The sequence below is a fragment of the Aotus nancymaae genome, unplaced genomic scaffold (genome assembly GCF_030222135.1).
Source record: "Aotus nancymaae isolate 86718 unplaced genomic scaffold, 86718_ANA_hifiasm-v0.15.2.pri h1tg000003l, whole genome shotgun sequence".
Taxonomy (NCBI): domain Eukaryota; kingdom Metazoa; phylum Chordata; class Mammalia; order Primates; family Aotidae; genus Aotus; species Aotus nancymaae.
The window spans coordinates 10708879-10726002 of record NW_026988414.1 but is presented as its reverse complement, the minus strand read 5'-3'; the positions used below and the strand labels follow the sequence as shown (position 1 = coordinate 10726002).

Genomic DNA, 17124 nt, shown 5'->3' with positions numbered 1-17124 from the left:
TATAGTTCTAAATACAAAATACATGCTCAGTAAATGGACCACAATAGTGTTGTGATTGGTGTCATCAGCCAGCCCCCAGGCTGGACTCCAGAAGCTCTAGTGAGTGGTCAGCTCCGGGGGAGTCTCTGGTCTTGGCTGTCCACAGTCTAAGAAGAGCAGGGAGGGAAGTTTGGCTGCTCCTTCTCCTGGACCATTGGAGGTCAGGATGCAGCAGGATCCTGGGCCCCTAACCCTCCATCACTCCCTCTGGCTGCTGACAGGCAAGCAGGCAAACTCAGAGGAGAGGAAGGCTGCCCTCAAAACAGCCTCTGACTTCATCACCAAGATGGACTACCCCAAGCAGACCCAGGTGAGTCTTGGAGGCCAGGTAGGATGGGAAGGAGTGGGTTCTGTTTGGAGGGGATGGGCCAAAGTAGGGTGGGTGTCCTACCCTCAGTGTGGATGGGGTATCTGAGGCTCCCCTGGGAACCCTGCTGGGCGGCCCAGCCACATCCTGCTCCTCCACCTCTCCTCCCCAGGTCTCGGTCCTTCCCGAGGGCGGTGAGACCCCACTGTTCAAGCAGTTCTTCAAGAACTGGCGGGACCCAGACCAGACAGATGGTCTGGGCTTGTCCTACCTTTCCAGCCACATCGCCAACGTGGAGCGGGTGCCCTTCGACGCTGCCACCCTGCACACCTCCACTGCTATGGCCGCCCAGCACGGCATGGATGACGATGGCACTGGCCAGAAACAGGTACCTTTAGGGGGTGGGTGGGTGTGTCCAGGCCCCTCCTTCGCTTTCCCCATGCACTGCCTCTTGCTTCCCCGAGGAGGTTTCTCTCTGAGGCTTGCACAATTTTGGTAGTTGTGATTCTTTGGTGTTACTTAGTTTTTACAGCCAATACACCCTGAGCACCTACTGTGTATCAGACCCTGGGCCAAGTATCTTGGCCCCACCCTGCCCTGAGGAATGCCTGATCTGAGGCGAGCTGACCGCAGCCACAGACCTGTGCGATCAGTGGAAGATGGGAGGGAGCACAGGGGATTGTGGGGACACAGGAAGGGCAGCAGGGGTGGTTGGTCAGAGCAGTCTGCACAGAGATGGGGACCCTTGGGTGGGGTCTCAGAGTAGGAGTAGGGCTTTGCTGCCTGAAGGGAAGAGTGGAGAGTGGTGGACATTCCAAGCGGGACTCACTGTGTTCGGGTAGGAGGGAGCTGTCCCAGGGGGCTAGTGCTGATGGCATCCCCAGGGAGGGGACTTGAATGCCAATTTCAAGAGTATGGACATGATTTTCTAACCAGTGGGTGCTAGTGAGGGGTTTTTCTTTTTATTAAATCAGAAATGCAACAGACTCAGATCTATGCTTTATCTTTTTTTTAAAATTTTTTAATTTTTATTTTTATTAGAGACAGTGTCTTGCTATGTTGCCCAGGCTAGTTTCAAACTCTTGGGCTCAAGCAATCCTTCTGCCTCAGTCCCCCAAAATGTTGGAATTAAAGGTGTGAGCCACTGCACCTGGTCATGTGCTTTAGAAACTCACCGTGAAAATGGGTTGGAATATGACTCCAGGATATCATTAGAAGAAAAAAATCAATTACAAAAAAAGAAAAATGAAAAGAAAACTAAGAAAATGGGCTGGAGGCAGGAAGACAAAATTAGAGAGCTTATGAGGAACTTGCTCTAATAGTTTAGGGGAGAGAAGATGGTGAGCTTGAGACTAAGGGTTACAGTGGAGATCACGGTAAGTGGGGTATGGGGAGGTGTTTAGGAGGTAGACTCCGCTTCAGGCAAACTTGATTCCATTCCTAATGATAGGAATAGTAAAAGTGCTCATTTGTATGTATTATTGTTTTTGGTTTGGTGTTATTAGCATTCATTCATTGCTTCAGTGGATAGGGAGCATGCAGTGAAAATACTCCGGGTAGGGCAGTGTGTTAAGAGCCCTGGCAGTCTGCCTGTGAGACTTTGGGCGAGTTACATAACCTCTTTGAGCTTCACTTTCTCACTTGTAAAATGGGGTTTCATCCTACTCCATCACCTTCAAGAATGTTTAAAATCCAGAGATTCTGGGATTCTGTTTCCCGGGACTCGGACGACTCTGTGTCTCCATAGCTCCACCAGGTGGCGCTGCCGGGCCTCATGACCACTTGGAAAAAGCGGTGTCACGGGAGCACTGCAGAGACCTGCCAGCAGGGGTCACGCTGAGGTCGCCTCGTGATGGCCCTGCCTCTGCAGGTGACCTATATAATCCTGGCAGGCCAAGCTGGTGGCTCAGGCCTGTAATCCCAGCACTTTGGCAGGCCGAAGTGGGCGAATCACGTGAGGTTGGGAGTTCAAGACCAGTCTAGCTAACATGGTGAAACCCGTCTCTACTAAAAATACAAAAATTAGCTGGAAGTGATGGCAGGCGCCTATAAGGCCAGCTACTCGGGAGGCTGAGATAGGAGAATGGCTTGAACCCGGGAGGCAGAGGTTGCAGTGAACAGAGATGGCGCCATTGTACTCCAGCCTGGGCCACAAGAGTGAAACCTCTTCTCAAAAAAAAAAAAAAAAAAAAGAAAGAAAGAAATAAAGAATCCAGGCATCTCAATTATGATAGAGATAATGGTGATATTAGTAAGACAATAATAATAATTAATGTAATAAGAGCAGCTGCCACCTACAGAGCTGTCCCCTCTTGCCAGGCCCTGTGCTAGACTTTCATGAGCAAACCCATTTGAGCCTCACAATACTTTGAGGTAGGTACTATGATTATCCCCGTTTTTCAGATGAGAAAACTGAGGCCAAGAGCGGTTAAGCCAGTTGTCTGAAATCTCATGGCCCGGAAGGGGGTGGGGTCTGATCTGGGGTCTGTGTCTGGCTCCTCCTCTCACTGTGCTACGTTCCTTCGGAGCTGCCTTGATGGTCCTCAGTGAGGGACAGACAGGCTGGGGCAGGGCATGGTATGAGGGTCCTGGACAGGAACCCTGACGAAGAGTCCCAGCCCTGCCTCCTAGTGGCTCTGTGAGTTGGGCAAACTATTTAACTCCAGTCTGAGCCCAAAGTTCATCCCATGGTCTAACCACAACCTACCACGCTGCGGTTTCCTGGCTGGCCTGAGCTGGCTGGTAGGGGTGCTGCACAGCATCTGACCCCAGCTTTGCTCTGACAGATCTGGAGAATTGAAGGCTCCAACAAAGTGCCCGTGGACCCTACCACATATGGACAGTTCTATGGAGGCGACAGCTACATCATTCTGTACAACTACCGCCATGGTGGCCGCCAGGGGCAGATAATCTACAACTGGTGAGGTTCTGGGGCCCTCCGTGTGTGTTGTGGGGGGCACTGGCTGGGCTCTGAACAGGGCCTGAGGTGGGACTGCCACTCTCTGCTGGGAGAGGCTCTCATCCATAGGGCAACACCATTTGCTTATTTCTCCAAACAACTTTTAAACTCCTCTTACCAAATGATTATACATCTATTGTAGGAGATATAGTGAATGTGAGGAAACAAACAGAACATTTCCCACAAGTCCAAGTACGGGGCACACTGGGGATTATCCTCCCACACATATATTTCAAGCCAAAATTATTTTTAAATTATTGTATTACTATGTATTTATTTTATTTATTTATTTTGAGATGGAGTTTCACTCTTATTGCTCAGGCTGGAGTGCAATGGCACGATCTCAGCTCACTGCAACCTCTGCCTCCTGAGTTCAAGCGATTCTCCTGCCTCAGCCTCCCTAGTAACTGGGATTACAGGCGCGCGCCACCACGCCTCGCTAATTTTTTGTATTTTTAGGAAGGACCAGGTTTCACCATGTTGGTCAGGCTGGTCTCGAACTCCTGACCTCAGGTGATCCACCCGCCTCAGTCTCCTAAAGTGCTGGGATTACAGGCATGAGCCGCCACACCCAGCCCAACAATTACTTTAAAACAGAGAATACATTTACATGGTTCAGAAATCAAAACAGAATATAAAGGTATTTATTGAGAAATCTTATTCCCACCCCTGTCCCTCTCTCCCCCATTCTCCAGACCCCATTCCTTCTTGAGTAACTGCTTTAATCTCTTGCTCTAATCATTCCAGTAACTCTTTATGAAAAAGATATACAAATAATTTATAGCCTGGTCTCTCCCTTCCTTACACAAAAGATAGCATATTTTGTATATTGCCCTGCACCTTACTTTTCTGACTCCATTCTTCCTAGAGATCAATCATGTCAGTACATAGAGAGCTTCCTCATTCTTAGCCAGGCGTGGTGGCTCATGCCTATAATCCCAGCACTTTGGGAGGCCAAGGTGGACAGATCACCTGAGGTCAGGAGTTTTAGACCAGCCAGCCTGGCCAATATGGTGAAACCCTGTCTCTACTAAAAATACAAAAATTAGCTAGGCATGGTGGTGTGTGCCTGTAATCCCAGCTACTTGGGATGCTGAGGCAGGAGAATTGCTTGAACCTAAGAGGCGGAGGTTGCAGTGAGCGGAGATCACGCCATTGCACTCCAGCCTGGGGGACAAGGGGGAGACTTTGTCTCAAAAAAAAGAGAGACCTTCTCATTCATTTTTATAGTTGCATAATAGTCTTTGGGCGGCTGTATTATAGTTTATTTAACAGATTCCTTGATGATGCGTTCTTGGGTTGATTCCAGTCTTTTTCTATTACAAGCATTGCTGTGATTAGTAACCTTAAACAAACATCATTTTGAACGTGCAGAGAAATGTCTCTAGAGTAAGTTCCCAGAAGTGGGATTGCTGGATCGAAGAGTAATTGCACTTGTCATTTTGATTGATAGCTCCAATTTCCCTTGATAGTGTTTGTAGCATTTTACATTCCCACCAAGCAACCTGTGAGAGTCCCTGGTTCCCTACAGTCGCACGCGTGGATCGTGTGGTCAGACTTTTGGGTGTTTGTCAATCTTACGGTTTATAAAATGGTGTCTCGGTGTATTTTTAATTTGTATTTCTCATACTATACAGTCTGAAATTTTTGTCTGGCTATTGACTGTTGGATTTCTTCTTCTTCTTCTTCTTTTTTTTTTGAGACAGAGTCTCACTCTGTTGCCCAGGCTGGAGTGCAGTGGTACAGTCTCTGCTCACCGTAACCTCCACCTCTGGGACTTAAGCGATTCTCGTCCCTCAGCCTCCCAAGTTGCTGGGACTACTTGCCACTACTCATTACCATACCTGGCTACTTTTTGTACTTTAATATGGATGGGGTTTTGCCATGCTGCTCAGGTTGGTCTCAAACTCCTCAAGTGATCTGCCTGCCTCAGCCTCCCAAAGTGTTGGGATTACAGGCATGAACCACTGTGCCTGGCCAGATTTCTTGTTTCTTTAAACTTCTTATTTTGAAATAATTTTAGGCTTGCTGAAAACTTGCAAAAGTAGTACAGACAGTTCTCGTATATCCATTACCTGGCAGAACAGTCCCCTATGTTCACATCTTACATAACCATTGCACAATTAACAAAGCCAGAAAACTAACATTGACACATACTGGTTACTAATCTATAGGCTTTACTTAAATTTCCTCAGTTTTCCCATTACTGTTCTTTTTTTTTTGGAGACAGAGTCTCACTCTGTCACTCAGGCTGGAGTGCAGTGGCGTGATCTCGGCTCACTGCGACCCCTACCAGGTTGAACCCCAGGTTCAAGCAATTCTCCTGCCTCAGCCTCCCAAGTAGCTGGGATTACAGGTGCCCGCCACCATGCCCAGCTAATTTTTGTATTTTTAGTAGAGATGGGGTTTCACTGTGTTGGCCAGGCTGGTCTCAAACTCCTGACCTCAAATGATCCACCTGCCTCAGCCTCCCAAAGTTCTGGGATTACAGGCATGAGCCATCACACCCAGCCCCCACTACTGTTCTTTTTCTGATCTAGGATCTAACCCAGGATCCCACATGGCATTTACTCATCATGTCTCTGAAGTCTCTGAATCTATGGCAGTTTGCCTGTCTTTCCTTTTTTTCATAACCTTGACCTTGACACTTTTGAAGAGTACGAGTCAGTTATTTTGTAGAATGCCTCTCAATTTGACAACCCCAGACCTTTAAAAATACCTGGTACAAAATTTGTATGAAGACTTTTTTAAAAATTAGCTACATCAACACATTGATATGTCAGATTTTGTTTGCTTATGTGATGACATATGTTGGTTATGGAAAACGTAGACAGTATGCAAAGAGGTGGGATAGAAAGGCAAAATCCCCCTAAATCTTCCCTCTAAGGGCAATCACCATGGACCTTTTGGTGAACATCTGTGCAGACCTCTCTGCACGTGTTCACAGGAGGCTTAATCGTTGACGTCTTTTCCCATAAATAGGCTCACGTGACACTTGCTGTTCTGTGACCTGCTTTTCCACCCAGAGAAATGTCCTGGCCACTTTCCTGCATCTCAGATTTGAGTCTCAGAGCACCTTCTCTGTGGCTGTTCAGCATGGGATGACCCAGCCAGTCTCCTGTGGGACACATTTAGGATAAGGAAATTCATGCGTTGCACTCAGATCTCTGTAAGCAGGCAAGGTGCTTGGCTGAGAGTGGAAGTGTTGTTGGTGTGGTTCCTGGCTCTCATCACTATGAGAGAGTCCCCTTCTCTCTCTGTCTGTTTCATTACCGGTAACGGGAGATGTGTAGGTTTCTCAGACTCAGGGCAAGGGAGAGGCTCAGGGCTCTGTGTGTACCTTGGTGCTGAATCTCACTTCCCCTTCCAGGCAGGGCGCCCAGTCTACACAGGATGAAGTCGCTGCATCTGCCATTCTGACTGCTCAGCTGGATGAGGAGCTGGGAGGTACCCCTGTCCAGGTGAGCCCAGCCCACCAGCTCCCTGGGCTGTAGCCTGAGCCTTGTCTATCTGTTACTCATCCGTCTGACTCTCAACCATCTGTTCGTTTGTCCTTCCATCCATCCATCCACCCACCCATCCACCCATCCATCCACCCATCCACCCATCCATCCACCCACCCACCCACCCATCCATCCATCCATCCACCCACCCACCCACCCATCCATCCATCCATCCACCCACCCATCCATCCATCCATCCATCCATCCATTCATCCACCCACCCACCCACCCATCCATCCATCCATTCATGGTACAGATATTTATTTAGGGCTTGGATGTGTTCCACACTGCCTCTGTAGCCATGGACATGCAGACACCGCCCTGCCCTAATGGGCTTTGCTGTCTTGGGTGGTAGTACACATTCAGCACACATGTACACTAATGGCTGTGACAGATGCAGCGAGTGAAAGTGATAAGACCTTGGGGACACAGACGTGGGAGAGGCAACATGGCTGAGCATGGATGTGGAGCCAGCACGCTTGGGTTTGAATCCTGTCCTTACCTCTGGACAACTTTGGGCAAGTCACTTAGCCCCTCTGTGCCTCTGTGTCCTCAAAATAGGGGTAATAACAGTACCATCCCACAGGATTGCTGTGAGGATTAAGAGTTAACATTTGTAAAACATTTAGAGCCATGCCTGGCATATAATAAGTTCCTCCCTTATACACATGTGTTAAGTATAAGGACATAAATCCCAGGTAGGATCCTGTTGGATTAGAAAAGCCCACTCCTGTCCCAAGAGGGAACCGTTCAATGGGGGCCTAATGCATGTGTGGGAGTTGGCCAGGCAGAGTGAAGGAAAGCACATTCCAGCTAAAGGGTGGTGCATACGCAAAGGCCCTGGAGTGGTGCATACGCAAAGGCCCTGGAGTGGGCGGGGGCACTGGGTGTTAAAATGAAGGGAAAGTGCCATGATTTGAGGCTGGACAGGTGCTCAGAGGGCCCAGACCACCAGAGGCCACGGTGACGATGTTGACCTTGATGCTCAGAATAACAGGGAGTTGCTGAATGATAAGTCTGCTATGTGGGGATTTCTGGTTGAAAAAGTCGCTCTGGCTAGCGGGGGGCGCTGGAGAGCTGGTTCGTGGATTTGTGGGAAGCAGACTACAACTGTGCTTCCTCCGTCCTACCCGTGGGGTGCGCAGGGCTCTAGATTGGGATCGGGGCTTCATGCCCTGACCTTTGACTGTGATAGTCTGGGTGCTGAGCACTAAATGAGATGATGACCGTCGTAGTTCAGTGCATCCTCACGATGGCCTTGGGAGTAGCATCCATAGCTGCGTTTTACAGAGGAGGAACCCAAGAGGTTGAGATATGTGCCCAAGTTCTCACCATCAGGATGGAGTTGGGTCACAGTGGGAAGCAACTGCCACACACCCGACACGCACGTGTGTTTTTCTTCTGGACGTAGTTAGTCGGGGCTGCGGTAAGGTGGCACACGTGGCGGGGGGTGGGTAGCACTTGTGAGGATGCACATCTTCCCCGCCTCACTCCCACCTCCCAGCCCCTGACTGCTGCCTGCATCTGGGGTGCACTGGCTGTGCAGGAGGGCGTTTTCCAGATCTGGAATGCTCTGTTCTTACCACTCCACTGGCAGTCATTGCCCAGGCCTGACGTCACCATTCTGGAAGAATGTCCACCAGCAATCCCTGTGCTTCTATTTAAGGGAATATTTGCAAACATGGGCTCTCCTGGTTCTTGGACCAGACTGAGGGTCAGCAAGGCACGTCCTCATGGAGATGGAGAGCAGCCACAGCAGCAGTGCCCTGGGGACCGCAGGCAACAGTGTTGTCTCCACCCTTCCTGGAATTTAGTATCCGGGCCTGTGTGTTGTAGGGTCACACTCCCTGCCACACACAGACACAAGCATGATGGCTTCGTCTGGAGGGGTGGGCCCGGTGCAACATAGAAGGACTGAGGCCTGTCCCCAAGGTCCCTGACTCACTCTCCTGTCTCTCTGCCAGAGCCGTGTGGTCCAAGGCAAGGAGCCCGCCCACCTCATGAGCCTGTTTGGTGGGAAGCCCATGATCATCTACAAGGGCGGCACCTCCCGGGAGGGCGGGCAGACAGCCCCTGCCAGCACCCGCCTCTTCCAAGTCCGCGCCAACAGCGCTGGAGCCACCCGGGCTGTCGAGGTAATTCCCAGGTCCTGGACCACAGAAGGGACTGGCCTCCCTGAAACCTCCCAGGCTCAATGGGCAGATGTCCAGGCACAGGATGGGGTGGGGTGGGAGAGGGGGTAAGAAGCAGCTTTTTGTACCTTTTTGGCCGCGGGGTGATCTGTCTTAGACTTCCCCCTGTTTCAAGGATGTCCAGTGTCCCTTGCACACTTTGCACAGTGGACAGCTCACTACCTACCATTCTGTACAATCAGAACGCCATTCCTGATTACATTCCAGTTGGCTACTATCCCTTTCAGGAGGAAGGCACAGATCTGGACGTGATTCCCAGGATGGTCTGGGCAGCCTAGAGGGGAATGGGACTCTCACCTTCTTTGTTCTGGGTGCTCAACTTCTGTTAATGCAGCCCTGAATTCTAGAATCATCTTGGCTAGTCACAGTGCATTAGTGACTCATGGGAGTCAACCAAGGCCATCAGGGTGCAAAGTCTGTGCCCTTAGCTCTGATGGGCTGTGTTCTTCCAAGTCCCCACCTGAGAGCTTGTCCTGCTGCAGGGTCGGCCGGGCTGAGGAGGGGGCTGAGGGCTTTTTGTCTGGTTCCTGATTGACCAAGCTCTACCCTCCCAGGTAATGCCTAAGGCTGGGGCACTGAACTCCAACGATGCCTTTGTCCTGAAAACCCCCTCAGCCGCATACCTGTGGGTGGGTACCGGAGCCAGCGAGGCGGAGAAGACGGGGGCCCAGGAGCTGCTCCGGGTGCTGCGGGCTCAGCCTGTGCAGGTGACAGAAGGCAGCGAGCCAGGTAGGAGCCGGGATGCAGCTGTCACATTTCCCTCCTTTGCTTCTGCATGGGGGCTCTAAATCCTCCCCTCTCCCCAGGGCCTGTCCCCTAAGGTAAGTTAAATAAAAGCAGTTGAATTAAAATGAGGGCTATGGTCAGAAAGAAAGAGGTCTCCAGGAATTAAAGGAAGGAAAGCCCAGTGTGGGAAGGAGCAGTCGGGCTGTGGAAGGAGGCAGTCCCTTGCTAGGAAGCCTTGAAAGGCGGTAGGCAGGACTGATAGCGTCGGAGGGGCAGTGGTCTCTGCATCTCTAGAATCTCCATGGACAGAAATGCCACCAGCCTGCTGTGTCCAGAACGTGGGCCGGGAAGCTCTTCCTTCTGCCAGCAGGCAGTCTTTCTACTGTTATTTCTAGTCCATTCCCAACTGCTTGATGCTTAACAGAAATGGAGAAGAGTGACTTGGTCTAAAGCAGCTCTTGGGCCGGGTGCGGTGGTTCACGCCTGTAATCCCAGCACTTTGGGAGGTCGAGGCGGGTGGATCACGAGGTCAAGAGATCGAGACCATCCTGGTCAACATGGTGAAACCCCATCTCTACTAAAAATACAAAAAATTAGCTGGGCATGGTGCCACGCGCCTGTAATCCCAGCTACTCAGGAGGCTGAGGCAGGAGAATTGCCTGAACCCAGGAGACGGAGGTTGCGGTGAGCCGAGATCGCGCCATTGCACTCCAGCCTGGGTAACAAGAGCGAAACTCCATCTCAAAATAAATAAATAAATAAATAAATAAATAAATAAATAAAGCAGCTCTCTCCAGCAGAACTGTCTATGCACATGGACATGTTTTGTATCTGCCAGGTTCAATTTGGCAGCCACTAGTCACATGTGGCCGTTGAGCACTTGAAATGCAACCAGTGGGAATTAGTGGGGATGAAGAACTGAGCTTTTAGTTGAATTTAATTTTAATGATTTTAAATTTACATGGCTACACATAGACAGAGCAGGTATAGTGGAAAGAATACAGGCATTAAAGTCAGACAAGATTTGCATCCTGGTCTTAACACTTACTATCCGTGTGACCTTGAGTGAGCTGCTTAAGCTCTCTGAGCCACAATCGCCTCATTAGCTGAGTAGAGCTAATGATCCCCATCCTGCAATGCTGTCGTCAGCCTCAAGCCAATAGTAGTCCTGACTGTGTGACAACTGCCAAGTCTGCCCTCTCTGGGCCTCTGTTTCATCACCTTCCAATTCCCTCAGGCCTCTTCCCTCCAGGCCCCTTGGGATTTAGGATGGAGGGAGGAGAGGGAGGGAGAGCAGTTGGTTGGGCTTGGGCAGGGCTGGGCCCAGGGTCTGATGAGATGGGAGAGAGGGGTGATGGCATCGCTCGGCAACTGGTGTGGCTTTCCCTGACAGACAGCTTCTGGGAGGCCCTGGGCGGGAAGGCTGCCTACCGTACGTCCCCACGGCTGAAGGACAAGAAGATGGACGCCCATCCTCCTCGTCTCTTTGCCTGCTCCAACAAGATTGGACGTTTTGTGGTGAGCCTTGCGGAGGTCACACCTCTGCTTTCTCATCGGGAGGTGGGTTCCAGGGGACTGGCCGGCAGCAGGGGCAGGAGAAACGGTTCTGATGGCATGGCACAGAGGAAGGGGGCCTCTGCCAGCTGCAGCCAGCTGTGCCATTCCCTCAGGGGGCAGATAGAGGAAGCCCACCCAGGGGAGGGAAGACGTCCCACTGATGCTCTTTCGTTCCTTCCCAGATCGAAGAAGTTCCTGGTGAGCTCATGCAGGAAGACCTGGCCACGGATGACGTCATGCTTCTGGACACCTGGGACCAGGTGGGTGAAGGACAAGTGAAGGCTTTCTGTGCCAAAGGGAGTGAGAAGCTACACTTCCAGTTCTATGATCAGTTGCTAAAAGGACTTAAAAGAGGCAGTGCCAGGTGTTGCCAGACAAGTCTCTAGGCTACTGGAGGTCCCTTCCTCTTTCTGAGCCTGTTTCCTCATCTGTAAACTGGGAGTGGCGGAACCTCCCTTGCGGGTACACTTGCCTTGAAAGCTGCAGAATGCCATATAAAGGCAACATCATTCTCTCCCAGGCCTTACAGGAGCATCAACTCTTCCTTTAAATCTGTTGGTGAAGGAAGTTGAACTTAGCAGCATCTCGCTTGCAGGCATATACTGTCCAGTATCACCTGGAGGCTCTAGAGGGCTCCTGCTTCTATTTTGAGGCCTCTGGGTTCTGTCTCCATTTAATCTCCTGGAGAAGGCCATTATGTAGGACTTGGCAGGAGACAGTGCCATCCACTCACTCAACCAATATGAATTGGGCACTGCTTTGTGCCAGGTGCTTTGTGTTTGAGATGCTAGGGATGGAGTAATGAATAAAGTAGACATTTCCCTGCCCTCAGAGGGCTTACATTCTCACAGGGGTGTCAGGTCAGTCACTCTTCCCATCAAGGTGGCTTCTCCCAGAGTCCTCAGAGTTATGGAATGGCTGGCCATGAAGGCATAGACTCTCTACTACCTACAGTGCTGCTTCTTGGAATCCCCAGCTGGAAGATCAGGACCAAAAATGGTTGCAGCTTCAGCCATTCAGCAGTTGTCATTGATTGAGCCATTGGCTACTTAATCTGTTTGTTCATCTATTAGGCATTCAGTCAGCCAACATTTATTCAGCACCACTGTCTTCCAGGTGAAATGCTGAGTGCTGAGAATCCTGTGATGAGCAGAATAGAATGTCTGCCTTCAAGAGGCTTCCACTTTAGTTGGGAACACATTTATAAATAAGAGAAAGCCAGGCACAATGGCTCAAGCTTGTAAACCCAGCACTTTGGGAGGCCAAGGTGGGCAGATCACTTGAGGTCAGGAGTTCAAGACCAGCCTGGCCAACATGGTGAAACCCTGTCTCTATTAAAAATACACACAAAAAATTAGCCAGGCTTGGTAGTGGGTGCCTGTAAGCCCAGCTAGTTGTGAGGTTGAGGTAGAAGAATTGCTTGAACCCAGGAGGCGGAGGTTGCAGTGAGCTGAGATTGTGCCACTGCACTCCAGCCTGGGCGACAGAGTGAGACTCCATCTTAAAAAAAAAATAAGAGAAACCAAGTCTGATATTTTATTGTCTAATGCTATTTTATCAATGATAGGTGCTCTCTGAAGTAATATTTTAGATATGCATAAAAATAGATGATACCTAAAAATCAGCTCAATTACATGTAATAGAACTTGTAACAAGGCTCAAAATGGTGACCAGTGGTGGTGAGTTATTTTTATTCCAAGCCTTAGGCCCACTTTGGCCAAGATGCACATAGACTGGCACATCGCAGACTCTCAGTGCATATTTGTTGGATGAATAAATGAGTAAGAATGTGTTTGGCCACCCATTTGTTGAATGAGTGAATGCTGTTGAAGAGCTAACTCATGGACCTTCAGAGAAGAATCTCAAACTCAATGGCTGACGGCGCCTGGTTGGCAATGTTAGTGAGTGAAGCCGACTGGGCTGGGGAGACATGAAGGAGCAGTGGGGTCTGAGGCAAACTACAACTGCCCATCTCAAAGGGGCGACTCCTGCACAGCTTGACTCAAGTGCGGTTGGAAGGCTCAGGCTGCTAGATCCTTCCATTTTTTAAGAGAAGTTGGAAGTATAGATTTTTATGTCATCGATGGTTTAAAAAGACATTGTTGGCCAGCACAAGGTGGTGGGTGAGCAAACAAAACGTGTTTGTAGGTTACCAGTTTTCAAACTCTGTTCCAGATCCTCCAGTGTTAGTTCATGGGCTCTGTTAGTGAGGAGAGGGCTTTGTCTGGTCTGACACGTGGCCCCTCCCCAGTCTTCCTCTAGTCATAAATTTGGTCAGCACCCCTCATGTACCTTTCATGTCTCATCTCGCCTCCAGGTCTTTGTCTGGGTTGGAAAGGATTCCCAAGAAGAAGAAAAGACAGAAGCTTTGACTTCTGGTGAGGACCCGAGTCCCTGGGGATCTGTTACTCATGGGGTAGTGGGAGTGACTTCTGTATAGGTCCAGGACTGAGCATCAGTAGGGTGGGGACTTCCTCCTCTATGGCTAGCCCCCCATAAATTCTGCCAGGGGTAGTGAAGAACAGATCAGTTCCTTCAGAAACTCTGAGGCTTCTGAAGGAACCTCAGGATTTCTGAAGGAACTGATCTGTTCTAGGGGAAGGAAGGAACAGATGAGAAGTAACTTCAAGTTCCCAGAAAACTTAAGAGCTGAACTTGTCAAGGTTTAGATGTAGCAATGCAGGCCAGTAGTGTAATCCCAGCATTTTGGGAGGACAAGGCGGAGGAGGGTCACTTCCAGCCTGGGTAACATAGTGAAACCCCATCTCTAGAAAAAATAGAAAAAAAAAATTAGCCAGCTGTGTTGGTGAATGCCTGTGGTCCCAGCTACTCAGGAGACTGAGTTCAAAGGATTACTTGAGCCCAGGAGGTCACAGCTGCTGTGAGCTGTGATCGCACCACTGTACTGTAGTCTGGGTGACAGAACGAGATGGTGTCTCAAAAAAAAAAAAAAAAGAAAAAGATGTTGCAAAGCAGACTCCTGGTAGTTGATTAGATCTGATTTAGGAGCTGGGAACCCAAAAGTTGGTTCCCATATCTTCAGTAGGGGACTGCAAGGGAAAAGTAATAAGCTTTATGAAGAAGGCGACTAAGCTGTAGCCCCTGTTCCTTCCTGTATTCCTCCTGAGCAGGGTGGTGGAGAACACACATGGGCATCGTGCCTGTAAGGGAAGATGGTGCCCAGGGCAGGGGGTGGGCAGTAGGGACAATAGGACCATAGACACTCTTCTTTGTCAACTCCTGTCCTGAGTCACCCTCTCCCTGGTGAGGGAGGCACTAAGGATTCTGGGGTTTCCTTTTCTTGCACGTGTGTCTGCAGCTAAGCGGTACATCGAGACGGACCCAGCCAATCGGGATAGGCGGACGCCCATCACCGTGGTGAAGCAAGGCTTTGAGCCTCCCTCCTTCGTGGGCTGGTTCCTTGGCTGGGATGATGATTACTGGTCTGTGGACCCCTTGGACAGGGCCATGGCTGAGCTGGCTGCCTGAGGAGGGGCAGGACCCACCCGTGTCACCGGTCAGTGCCTTTTGGAACTGTCCTTCCCTCAAAGAGGCCTTACAGCGAGCAGAGCAACTCTGCTATGTGTGTGTGTGTTGTTTTTTTTCTTTTTTTTTTTACAGTATCCAAAAACAGCCCTGAAAAAATTCAGGGTCCTTGCAAAATTGTCTAAAATGTCAGTGTTTGGGAAATTGAATTCAATAAAAACGTTTTGAAGTGTGTACTCTAGTGTGGCTCAACTGTTTCCTTGTGCCCACCTGACAGTGAGAGCCAGCATCAGCCTTGCCTGAGTATGTCCCTGGTGATTCTGAGAATGCCCAGAGAGGTGCCTAGCATTTTCCCCTGAACTGGTAGGTAAGCTACAACCACCCTGTGTGTGAATCTTGGTGCCCTGAGAAGCGATGCCACAGTGAGAAGCGATGTGTGTAGATTGTCCTAGGGGGATACCTATGTAAAAGGAAATAGGGAGGGGCCGGGCATGGTGGCTCATGCCTATAATCCCAGCACTTTGGGAGGCCAAGGCAGGTGGATCACCTGAGGTCAGGAGTTCGAGACTAGCCTGGCCAACATGGTGAGAGCCTGTCTCTACTAAAAATACAAAAAAAAAAAAAAAATTAGGCATGATGGCACATGCCTGTAATCCAATCTACTTGGGAGACTGAGACAGGAGAATCTCTAGAACCCAGGAGGTGGACGTTACAGTGAGCCAAGATTGCGCCATTGCACTCCAGTCTGGGCAACGGAGCAAGATTCTGTCTCAAAAGAAAGGAAATAGGGAGGGAACCACGGAAGACTGGGAGGGTCATCGGACCCTAGACTCTACCCTAGGTGGAGAAGAAAGGGAAAGAAGGTTGCGTGGAAGTGTCTCATGTGGTCACGTAGTCCAGGAAGATTTGGCAAGGCTTGTGGGCAGTCCTAAAGCCAAATACAGTGTTCTTTTAAAATTTAATGGTATAGTCCCAGTTTTGTTGTTTTTTATTGTGGAAAACTGTGCATAAGAATGAAGTTCATTTATCATTTTAACCATTCGTGTGTATTTCAGTAACATTGCATATGCGGTGTTGTGTAGTCATCAACACTCTCTGTACCCAAACCTTTTTGATACTCCCCAATATAAATGCTCTGCCCATTAAATAATAATTCCCCATTCCTCCCTATTTGCCAGCCCCTGGTAACCTGTATTTTACTTTCAGTCTCAGAATTTGACTACGCCAGGAACTTCATGTAAGTGGAATCATACATTTGTCCTGTGTGTGTGCTTATTTCCCTTAGCAGAATGTTTTCAAGACTTATCCATGTTGTAGCATATATCAACTTTTCACTCCTTTTTGTGGCTGAGTAATATTCTGCTGCATGCGTATACCACATCTGGTTTACCTATTCAGCCATCAATGGACCTTTTGGCTATTATCATGCATAAGGCTGCTATGAACACAAGTGTCTGTTTGATTCAAGTGTTCTTGAGCCAGAGTCAAAGTCAGCCAGCAAAGGAATCATGTTTCTTCAGTAAGCAGGCATGCCTTATCTGCCGCCTGCACTCAGTCACTGGGAGGCCTGGCCTTGGGGCACATGGCACATGTGGGATGAAGTTCAAAGCCAGCAGCCGGAGCCCTTATCAATCATATGCCGTGCGGTAGAAAGCAGGCAGGGTGCATAGCTGCCACATCCTGTAGCAGCTGCCTGGACCTTCCTTGCTACCTCTGGTTCCCACAGATTCATTCTGCTGCCCCAAAGCGATGTGGAGAAATTGCTGCAGCAGCTGCCATCGTAAGAGCTTCCCTGGATGCTCTCAAAGTTTGCAGTCTTCAGGGTATGGGAGAGGGACTCTTCTGTGCCTTCTTGGTCCCCTGGGCCCTGACTCTACTCATGCTGAGCATGTCACATAGTCCCTCTTGGACATTTCCATGTTGTTTCGTAATCTTTTCTCCTGGGAGACTCGAAACCAGTCCAAGGAACCTGCTGGCAGACATTCCCCAGTCCTCCCCTTCTGTCCTTTTGGTCTCTTCTCACTCGTTTTCCCACCTCTTGTTCTGTGTCACCTCCCACCACCAATCCATCCCCATTGAGTTAGGATGTGAAAGCTCTTGTGCATATAATGTAAAAGAACAGAAACCAGTGTGAGGGTTTAAATGATGGGCAGGCTGTGTGTGTGTGTGTGTGTGTGTGTGTGTGTGTTTACACTGTTATTTCCAAAGCTGGCTGATCACCCAAATTGCCCAGGGAACTTTTTAAAAGCATGGATTCCCTGAGGGCCCTTCCTCCAGAGATTCTGATTCATCGCAGAAGTGTTGAGGGTAGAGGAGAAGGAATTTTCTGGGTGAAGCATGGAGGGAGGATCGTCA

The 17124-nt window shown here is 49.6% G+C and overlaps 1 protein-coding gene across 6 annotated transcripts in view; it reads left to right on the top strand.

Annotated features, from left to right (window-relative positions):
• The window catches only part of GSN (gelsolin), a 68094-nt gene extending 53089 nt beyond the window's left edge, over positions 1–15005 (top strand). For all 6 annotated transcript variants that reach the window (XM_064378387.1, XM_064378394.1, XM_064378388.1 and 3 more), the window contains 10 exons: positions 261–349; positions 519–734; positions 3133–3266; positions 6676–6766; positions 8773–8943; positions 9555–9729; positions 11120–11244; positions 11466–11543; positions 13601–13661; positions 14603–15005. In XM_064378387.1, coding sequence (XP_064234457.1) covers positions 261–349; positions 519–734; positions 3133–3266; positions 6676–6766; positions 8773–8943; positions 9555–9729; positions 11120–11244; positions 11466–11543; positions 13601–13661; positions 14603–14772 — 1310 coding nt within the window. In that variant the 3' untranslated portion in view covers positions 14773–15005. The remainder of the gene's footprint in view (positions 1–260; positions 350–518; positions 735–3132; positions 3267–6675; positions 6767–8772; positions 8944–9554; positions 9730–11119; positions 11245–11465; positions 11544–13600; positions 13662–14602) is intronic.
• The last annotated feature ends 2119 nt before the right edge of the window (positions 15006–17124 follow it).